The 10,784-nt window shown below is 45.2% G+C and overlaps 1 protein-coding gene across 1 annotated transcript; it reads right to left on the reverse strand.

The window, feature by feature from the left end:
* Positions 1-592: 592 nt before the first annotated feature.
* hps4 (HPS4 biogenesis of lysosomal organelles complex 3 subunit 2) lies at positions 593-9,560 on the reverse strand. The gene is made up of 12 exons (XM_080498843.1): positions 9,403-9,560; positions 8,448-8,538; positions 7,284-7,427; positions 7,075-7,182; positions 6,837-6,953; positions 6,592-6,686; positions 6,438-6,510; positions 5,276-5,400; positions 4,586-5,168; positions 4,343-4,469; positions 3,487-3,598; positions 593-1,114 (listed from the first exon to the last, which is right to left on the reverse strand). Exons 1-12 carry the CDS (start codon positions 9,432-9,434, stop codon positions 943-945), a joined length of 1,779 nt encoding a protein of 592 aa, XP_080354969.1. The 5' UTR covers positions 9,435-9,560; the 3' UTR covers positions 593-942.
* Positions 9,561-10,784: the final 1,224 nt, after the last annotated feature.

Below are 10,784 nucleotides of genomic sequence, written 5' to 3' on the forward strand. Positions count from 1 at the left end.
AACTGAGGTGTGCTTCATGGCATACTACATTCCGATGTAAACATCTTTCTAAATTGTACATAATATTCAACTATCAGTGAAAGAAACAGCTGTTATAAGGAAACTTGTATATATTTATATCACTGGGTGAATAATCAGATTCTAAATAATTGAGAAATGTCATATGATACATATTGGGTGTAAAATAAGGAGAATTGTTGTCTGTTAACTGTAAACATTTGTACCGGTAGTAAAAAAAAAAAAATCAGTGCGATTTGAGACAAAATGATGGTAGGAACACAAGTTTCATTTACATCCACTTTTTTCTTCAACATTTCAATTTTTGTTTTGAACCATAATTGCTCTTCACCACAGCAGACGTGCAGGAAGGGAAGGGGAGCGTTCTTATCGGAGGTGCAGTGAATCTGAACAAGTAGAACAAGAAGTGAACAGGTTTTGCATGCGGCACAGTGGTGTAGTGTTCCGCGCTCTTGCGCCACAGACCACGTTGGCATTGAGAAATACTGGATCCGAGTTCATTCTGTGTGGTGTTGTTGTCGCGTCCCCCCCCCCCCCCTCCCCCTCCCCCTCACCTCCCCCATTATCTGGCAGGTTAAAATTTGGCTCGAGGGGAAGTTTCTGCACCTTTTGTGTATATTGTTCACATTGTGTCCAACCAGTCTACTCTTACCTGGTTGGAGACAGAAAATGTGGTAAAAAAAAAAAAAATCTGCATCAATCAAGTGACAATTTCAGCTGGGATCAAGCAGAATTGTGACTTGCTGTAGGTTGCGTGAACCAGATCCGATCACCAGATGAAGCTGCACACTTTTTGAGGGATGTCTTGCGATGTTATGAACGCGACAGTTGAGTACGTGTGAGAAGATGGTGAGTTTGTATAAAACTCCAAGCAGGATGGGGACTTGACATGGGGCTGCAGATCTCCTCGTTCCTCCCGTTCCCTCAGAGCAGGTTGACGCCATGTTTCAGCAGTCGGTGTCTGGCCTTGGCGGGCAGCGAGAAGGCGCTGTCCTGGTGGTTGGGGATGCCCGAGTTCCTCAGCAGGACGCCGTACTGCTGGAAGTACGTCTCCTGGGCCACGCTCCGGGTCCCGTACACGGCGCTGCCGGCACTCCTGGGGAGAAAGTGTCACACACGCCCCCACGTTTCCATGTTCAGCTTGCAGAACAGCCACGTGCAGCAACAAGAACCGAATAAGACACAGCAGAGCTCGAAACTGTAAAATGCCATTAGGAAACATACACAGTAATGAAAACAATATATTGTGTTGACATAGTAATTACATACAATCTTTACTATGTAAACACTTTATATATTGTTTCACTTGTTTGCCTATCTTACATTGTGCCTATTTTATATTACTCATCTATTCAATTTGACATTTTATTTATAATTTATTCAATTTCATTTATAGTTTTTGCATCAGCCGGGCCTCCAAAACCGAATTTCATACCAGGACATGTAGAAACATGCAATGGTATGACAAGAATAATCCTTGATGCAGAAATAGAAAAAAAAATGATTGGACAATCTTATTCTTCTTTATTTGAATGTAAATAACTCGACTTTATGTTTCTTCAAATTTAAGAAACGTTTTGTTACTTTACTTTAAAAGATTCTTCTTTTCTTTGCTCGTTTTAAAGTAACTTCCTACACGGGATCAATAAAGTCTGTTGGCTCACTCATCATCCCTTTATGTTTCGACCGTTTCATGTAAGAAGACGTTACCAGAACAAGCTCCCGCGCTGGGAAGCGAAGTAAAAAGCTGATCCTCAATTTACCTCCGACCATAAAGTTTTATAAAGACCAGGTGGTGTTTGTCGTATCAGACCAGTGTCACAAAACCTCATCCTCCACTTTTATGAACCAACCCTCCGGTTTCACTTGTCTGAAGAGAAAACCTGGACTGACGGGTCCAGGGATCACGAGGCGGATCAATACATGCTCTGAAGGGCGGGGATGGAAAAGGTCCGAGCTCTGCTTCTCAGGCCGTGAGCTGCTGACCTGACGTGACCTGAATGTGACGAGACAAGCTCTGATCCATGAGGCTGAACGCGAAACCAAGAAAGTGACTCTGTTATTCAACCTCAACTGACTTCTTTACAGAGACACCGGGGCCCGGCTGGAAGACAAATGCAAATATCCTGAAGTCAAAAAATTTGCAAATAATATTGGCGTAATGTGGAAAATCCGATCAGTATTAGATGAAAATTCACTCAACTTATTATATAACTCTCATTCTTTCAGTGAACTCAGGGAGGAGTGACGACAGCGGCCCCTGGACAAGTTGTCCCTTCACCGCTGTGGGCAGGGAGGCGGCCATTGTTCAGCTACGCTAGAAGTCTTTATAAAACCTGGTTTTTGTCTTCCCCCTCCGGGATTTTAAACTAATGTTGAGCTACTTTTTCAAAAGAACTATTTGTCTTTATGTGTAAAAATACAATACTATATATCCTAGGTCAGTGAAATGTTACAAATAGTTCACTCATTATAATAAGGTGTCTAACTGGGAATCGTCTAATTGGAAAAAAACACTATTGTCTAACTGGGAATCGTCTAATTGGAAAAAAACACTATTGTCTAACTGGGAATCGTCTAACTGGGGAAAAAACACTATTGTCTAGCTGGGAATCGTCTAACTGGGGAAAAAACACCCGTCTAACTGGGAATCGTCTAATTGGGAATCATCTAACTGGAGAAAAAACACTATTGTCTAACTGGGAATCGTCTAACTGGAAAAAAAACCCTACTATCGTCTAACTGGGAATCGTCTAACTGGGGGAAAAAAACACTATCGTCTAACTGGGAATCGTCTAACTGGGGGAAAAAACACTATCGTCGAACTGGGAATCGTCTAACTGGAAAAAAACCCTACTATCGTCTAACTGGGAATCATCTAACTGGAGAAAAAACACTATCGTCTAACTGGGAATCGTCTAACTGGAAAAAAACCCTACTATCGTCTAACTGGGAATCGTCTAACTGGGGAAAAAACACTATCGTCTAACTGGGAATCGTCTAACTGGAAAAAAACCCTACTATCGTCTAACTGGGAATCGTCTAACTGGGGGAAAAAAACACTATCGTCTAACTGGGAATCGTCTAACTGGGAATCGTCTAACTGGGGGGAAAAACACTATCGTCGAACTGGGAATCGTCTAACTGGGGGAAAAACACTATCGTCTAACTGGGAATCGTCTAAATGGGAAAAAAAACACTTGTTTAGCTGGGAATCGTCTAATTGGGAATCATCTCACTGGGAATCGTCTAACTAGGAAAAAACACTATCGTCTAACTGGGAATCGTCTATCTAGCATGACACCGAACCTCTGGGTCAGATGTGATGACAGACAAGATAATCTGACCCGTCCATCCCCCCCACATGCAACTTCTGCTTGAGTGGAGCAGAAACGACCCCCCCACCCCCCTCCCCCACCCATCCATCCACCCCCTCCACCACCACCTCTGCATCGCCGCCGTGCTGACCTGACAATAGCCTCCTGCAGAGTCTCAGTGTTACAGAAATGCGAATGAAGGAGCGACGTGGCTCTGACAAAAGGCTGCTCCGGGGCTCCCCCTGGTCGGCCAGACAGGTTGGCTGCAGAGACACACAATAACAGGGCTGCATTGACCTGGACGTGCTGCGGCACAAAAGGAGCGTTTATCACAGGTTTACTAATGAGAAGAGTGAGCTGGTATGAAGTAAAAACCCTGTCAACTCTGCGGGGAGAGGTGTCAGAGTTTGTACTCACGTTAGCAGGGAAAGGGAAAGTTGGAAAGCTGGAAATGGAGAGAGGTTTGTAATGATCGGCCAAGAAAAGGAGGTGAAGAGGAAAGAAAGGCACAGCAGGCAGATTGCAGCACAACTTGTCCACGGATGAGATTTCAGAATTTTTAAGAGAAAATAAATCCTGTACAATGTACTTTAACATATTGTTATTTCTAATTGAGATTTTGTATATTTTTCATATTTCTAATACGCGTCGATATATATTTAGTATAGTGTCATATGGCTTTGTTTCTCTTGAGAATTGTTCAAATTTAGCTCCTCACGCCTCCCGATTTGATCCCAACATCAAGGCCTACTGTGTGTTACTAACACATTTACTGTGATTATTGTAGACCTGTATATTTGTATATATATCTACTGTGATATGCAATAAAGACTGCTTCATAGTGATAGTGTTTTTTGTGTCAGACATATTTAAGAATCCTTCCAAATGTGTCAAATGTACTTTGAAATCCTTCAAATCAATGAGTCGTGGACGAAGTTGTCCAGGGTTGCAGTTTTGTGGACGAGTCGCAGCGCGGCAAAGACGTGGGAGCGTCACCAGAGCCTCACATGTCAACGTGCGCTGAACCAGGTCGAAATGGGCGAAGGCGTAGGGTCCGAGGCCCCCCGGGGCCCCGGGGGAGATGGTCCTCAGATGGGCCTCCAGTCCATTGAGAGAAGCCAGGCTGCTGTGGTACTGGATACAAACAGTGGCGACAATAGCGACCATTAGCACGACAAAGGACAATCGGCAGGATTTCAATTTCACTGGAGCCACAGTTAAAGAAACAAACAAACAAACATTTTTCTCACCACTTCCTCCATAGACGCCGTGTCATTCAAGAAGGGGGGCTCCACCAGCAGAGCCAACACCAGGCCCTTCACCCGGTGCATGTACAGCATCATGGGGATCAGCAGGTCCTCCTTCAGGTCCTCAAACACACAGGACGCAGGAGGAGCGCTGCCCGTCTGTGCCCCGAGGCCCCGATCAGTCCCACGGGAGACGGCAGTGTCTCCGACCGATATTTTCTCCAGGCGCGACCACGGAGCCCCCGTCCCCCAGGCGCCTTCTCCGTCCTGCTCACTCCCGTTCAGACGGGAACCTCCTCCTCCTCCTCCTCCTCCTCCTCCGTCTCCGTCGGGTCCATCCGGCGCTGCCTCCTCCGCCTCGCGGGAGTGTCGTCGGTTTGAAAAAGGAGGGAACCGCGGGGAGAGGTGGAGCGAGTCGGAGGAAGTGGGAGACGGAGCCGGGCTGAACGCGGGTGAAGGGGCCTTGTGGGGCGACCGGGACGAGCCCGGGTCAGACGGGTCCGACTCGCTGGAGGGCGTGTCCGATAACGTTCTCGACAGGCGGGTCTTCTTCAAGGGAGCATCTTTGCGTGGCGCACAAGGAGAGCTAGGAAACCAGTGGAGACAGGAAGTCAAGTCCCTTCAAATGACAGGCCAGCATGCGGCTCTACCAAATTTTTTTTTTTTTTTAATCTACGGAGGCGATGGGAATACCTGAAGTCCTTGTCCACGGGAGCGGACTGCAGGTACTGGAGTTCAGACGCAGTGAGGAAGACGGCGGTGGAGCCCACGGTGCCGCCACATGAGCTGGATGAGTCGGGTCCGCCGGGCCTCTGAGCCTGACGACAAGAACCAGACACCGGCTGTGGATTTCTGCTGAATTCAGTACCGCCATCACGCCTGCACTGTGAGCGTCACCAGTCGTTTCTGCAACACAGCTGGATTTTTCGGCTTTCTGGTAGTTTTCTTTGTTTGTTTTTTTAACGAATACGTTACTTCCCCAATTGGAATGAATTAAGTATTGAATTTATGATTAAAATAATAATAATAAAGTGGCTCGCACAGTACGACTGTCCAATCGCCGACAAGATGAACGTCACAAGTCTTCATTCATTAGATCTAAATAAATCCAGTCAATCTTGTACTTCCAGTCCTGAATAGATTTTCTGACATTTAATACATTTTGTGTCAAGGTGCTGGAAGATCACTGCCTTAGTGTCACTGTAATAATTAATAAGTGAACCCAATAGATTTATAGTCTTATCAGTACTCAATAGTTCAAATTATTGATGACATATTCTCAAAAGACTCTTACACTATTCTTTTTAGACTATTTTTCAATTAGAAAAGTATTAAAATAACTATCAACACATATAAAAGCTTCTTCTGGAACAGATATTTCCTCATTTAATCTGAAAAAAATTACTAGTGATGTTAGATTGATATTTACTTTGCTAACTTTCCTGTTTACTCAAGTAAATACTAAGAAAAAGCCAAATAATAATACGACTTCATTAATTTACCAAAGGCAATATTTAGGTGTCGCTTCACGAAAAGTAGTTTTTTTCCCCCATTTTAAAAGGCAACTGATTTTTGCTTTTTATTTCCAGCTGTATTTGTGCAAATGACATTGATGTCGATCACAAAACTACAATTTAACAGCTTTGATACGACCATGTTCACATGGCGCTTGATTCTCAGAGGAAATTATAATATCTGATAGGTTAAAATACAAATTTACCTGCTCAAAACATCAGAACTGGATGTATTTACAGTTTGGTGTCATGTTGTACGACTATACTGACGCTGGCATGTTGGGAGAGAACCGCCTGGGGAAAAAAATGGATTCAGGTGACGACTGTCATCAAAGTGGTACCTTGGTGTACGTTTCACTCTCGTGGACCATGACCTTCATGGTGAGCTCGGGGGTCATCTGTGTGCTCACAACTCTGCAGTGAGGAGGCGAGAGGAGGATTTAAGGACTGTTAAGAAAGTAAAAGAGGGAAACAGGTTCCGCCGCTCCGGCTCACCTTCCTCTGAAGAGGATGCAGCCAGCGAGCACCAGGGGGCAGCGCTGGCAGGCCTGGAGGATGAGGGCGGCTTTGAGGAGCAGGAGAGGGTCAACCTGAGGACCACAAAACAACCGTAATGTGGGATCGAAGCCTCATCAGACACATGACTTCACCATCCACAACCCCACGGTGACACTTCCTGTCAGATTCCACTGCCGTTACAAGCTGGAGGCTAAAAGCAGGCGTCCGACAAAGCCACGTACGTTGGTTGAGTCGATGGTCTTCAAGCTGCTGAAGATGTGATGGAGCGCCGACGAGCCGAACTGCAGGTGTGCGAGGTAGCGGGCCCATCGCGCCGCCAGAGCCTCCCGACTGCTCAGCTGCAGGGACACACCAGGACGTTTAGCCTCAGAGGTTCACGGAGAAAAACCGGCTTCCCGGGTCGTGGTGCTCAAATCTTTTAAGACTCGAGCAATCAGACTTTCAAAATCACGGCAGCACCTGATAGCTGTGGCGAACAGGACCGTTGTAGAAGCAGAAGAGGTTGATGAGTTGATCCAGGAGCTCGCAGACACTGACTGTGGGGACGTCGGTGGAGCAGCCCAGGGCCTGGGGGGGGGGGGGGGGGGCAATCAGACAAACATATTCAGACTCGCACAGAAAGGATGAAGGTGAAGTAAAGCGTGAGACATGGCGAGCAGCTCACTCACCCACAGGAAGTCGTCCTTCATGTGGACGGCGAACTTGATGCGACGCAGCCTGAGCGTGCGCACCGGGGAGCAGGAGAGCTCCGAGACGCAGCGGGCCACGCCGGCGAGCTGCCCACACAGCAGCTCCTGCTGGTCGACAGGGGTCTGACACACACACACACACACACACACACACACACACACACACACACACACACACACACACACACACACACACACACACACACACACACACACACACACACACACACACACACACACACACACACACACACACACACACACACACTTACGTTTTCTTTAATTTTTCCATTTATACGTCTGACAAGGTAAGAGTTTGAGTGTTGGCTTTGTGCCAAAACGCATTGTTCAGCATCCATTTCTCCCTCAGAGCTGAACATTAAACTGACAGACCCCCCCGCTGATGAACCTCACAGGTTCTGGTCGCGTCCCGCCCTCCTGTCTCACTGGGCTGACACGTCTAAAATACTGTTGGAGGCTCTTTATGTCGACATTGAATGCCAGTTCTAGCATCACGACAAAAAAAAGAAAGAAAAAAAACAAAGCACTCTACTGGAAATAAAAGACATCCTTGAGAGTACGGTTACTGTGGGAATCGTCAAAAGTGGCAACATGAATGTTTAAGTGGATGAGCAGCTCGATTAATTCTATTCAGACAAGAGGCAATAATAACTGGGATGAATCTCTCCTCACATGGGAACCAACACTGAAATGTATACCTAAATCCTGCCCTCATCTTAGACTGCTGGATTACTCATCTATATGTTCAAGTAAAACCCATGTGTATGTATAGGCAGGTGTGTTTGTGCATGTTCTTTTTTTTAAAGAATGCACCAAAAACAGACCATAAGATCCCATTGTGTATCAAGACACCATACCTAAATTATAAGACAGAAAAACACATAGAAGTCACAATTTCACATCAACAGACAAAACAAAGACGACTATCGATGGTGAAAAGATGGAATTAAATGTGACGTCTGTGACGGAGAGAAAAACCCTAGCGAGCACAGGGCTGATAGTGGAAGAGAGAACGCAGACAACAGGGGACTGAGTTTTCCTTTTGTCACCGACTGCGGGGGAATCGTACCCGCCACCAAAACAGGTAAAAGCATATCCCGCAACCGTTTGTGAGCGTCAGACCTCTTCAGGGTAGAAGTAGCAGATTCCCTCCCTGGTGGGGTCGCCCTCTCCCCTCACCTTGGAGCCGTCATAAAAGAGAAAGTAGTCACACCTGCAACACAAGCACACACACAGCTCCATTAACAGACACTCCAGTTTTGCAATTGAAGTAAATACCACTATGAAAATCTATTTTTTTTAAATATAGTTTTCTTTGCTTAAAGACCAAACTGGCCCTTCGGCTGGAATGGATTTCACCTCCTCTGTTCTATACACTTCATTTCACCTCAGCCATCTTTTAGGCTCCATCATGAACACGTCCTTCAAAGAGCATCGTAGAGTCACCAGTGTTTAGAGTTTATATATTTATACTTCTCCTGTCACTCGTCATCCCGCTGAGCGGCCCTCTGGTCAAACACAACTCACTCTAGGAAAAGGCACAGACTTCTGGACAAGGCACTGGACCATTGAAAGGCCAAAAAGAAAGACAGACGACTGCAAATAGGTTATTTTAGGGCAAAAGCTCCGCTGATCTTGATCCATCTTCCCGTCAGTGTGAGTGACAGGAAGTGTTGGTTGTTCAACACTCCTAAGAGGTGACGTGAGCTGGTTCTAAGACGTTGTGAGACCGGTCAGTTTCACACCGATGGTGTGTTTTTACACAAAGAATCCAACTGGAATAACATGCAAACTCCACATTAAAAAAAAGCTCACGATCCCAGAATCGAACAAGGACTCTGAGCATGTGAGGGGCAGGACTGCAAACCACTGCTCCACCTGAACAGATTCTTTAAGGGCTAGAAAGCTAAATGTGAGTGTGTCTTCAACACACACACACACACACACACACACACACACACACACACACACACACACACACACACACACACACACAGCAGTGTGTATCCTGTCCATCATTTAAATTGATTCTTTCTCTTCCTGTATAAATAAATAAATAAGAAACTAGTGATTTTACCTTCTGGAGTCTGGCTGCAGGAGCTCAGCCATCACTGACACGAAGTCTCACACACATCAGTTTATTTACAGTCCAGGCTGGAGGAGCGCCCACAAAAACTGAAGTTTCACCAACTGTGAGGAAACAAACACACCGCAGACCACCACCAGCTGCGACAGTCTCACACACACTCCGGCGCACTACTGATTTGCAGTATTTAAAAAGGAAAAAACAAATGGGCTTCTATGTTTTAATGGCCATTAAAAAGAGTCGGAGTGACAGAAAAGTCAAAAGAATGCAGCTCAGTCACACGCAGAGGAAGTCATGTGAAGGTACGGCGAGCCGGGAGGGACAAACCAGCGCGCTGCGCCAAACACACAGACCGGGATTTCTGGACACTTATTAATAACGATATCCTCCTGATGTGTTAATAGTCATTTCAAAAAAAGGGTGGATCTGCCATGTGGGTGATTAACAAGTTAGAATTGTACTTTTTCGGTGGTATACGCATGCGTAAAAAAAACCTGTGGTTTCCAGTTTGTAGATGTTAAGAAAGTGTTTCCAGGTTAAGCAAGCATTGAGCCACATCCTGCTCTCATCAACAGTGCTGGTATTGTCCTGACAGCTTGGAATATGATTTGGATCTGCAGCTGAGGCTTTGCACACAAAAGGGTGGGGAAGTTATTGAGTCAGTCTTTGGTGATGGAGGAGGGATTACTCAGTCTATTACATGTCAGAGAGGAGTATCCTAATGAGGATATACTGTCAGTGTCAGAGGAGAAAACTTCATTTAAAGGTCGTTTCCCTTTACTTCACTTGTTTTCGCAGTATTGAATGATATTAATTGCATAATTTGTAGTTCGATTTCTCAAACCTGAAATGTGTTTCTTGTGCGTCTCCATTTATACAACTTTCTGGTATTTGTTGGTGCTGATAATATTTTTGCTCAAGGAAACAGGAGTTATGGGCGAGGATTGCATACCTTATGCTTTGCTCTCCAACAATAGCACTTTTTTATCTGTTCTGTTAACTCACTGGATGTTAACTGTTCTGTTAATTAATGTTGTGCATCAGAACAACAACGTCACACAGCTCCGTTTATCCAATCTAATCAGATTGGATTAGATTGAAATGTATTTCCCTCCATGATACAAATACAACAAAATAAAATGCAGTTTAGTATCTGATTGGTGCAAACTTTATTGTATATGAGTAGTTTTTGTTTGTTTTGTACATGTTTAATATTGAATTTCCTGTTTATTCCTTTAGATTTCGTACTGAGTATAAATGGCTCAGTATACAGAGTCCTCATCACGCAGCCTCACTGTGATGAAGCTGATCCTTGTATCTGTGCTCCATTACCAGTGGCTTGATAAATCCTCCATGGGTGCGCGCAGCTCTGT

Source organism: Blennius ocellaris (genome assembly GCF_963422515.1).
Source record: "Blennius ocellaris genome assembly, chromosome: 7".
In the NCBI taxonomy this organism is placed as follows: domain Eukaryota; kingdom Metazoa; phylum Chordata; class Actinopteri; order Blenniiformes; family Blenniidae; genus Blennius; species Blennius ocellaris.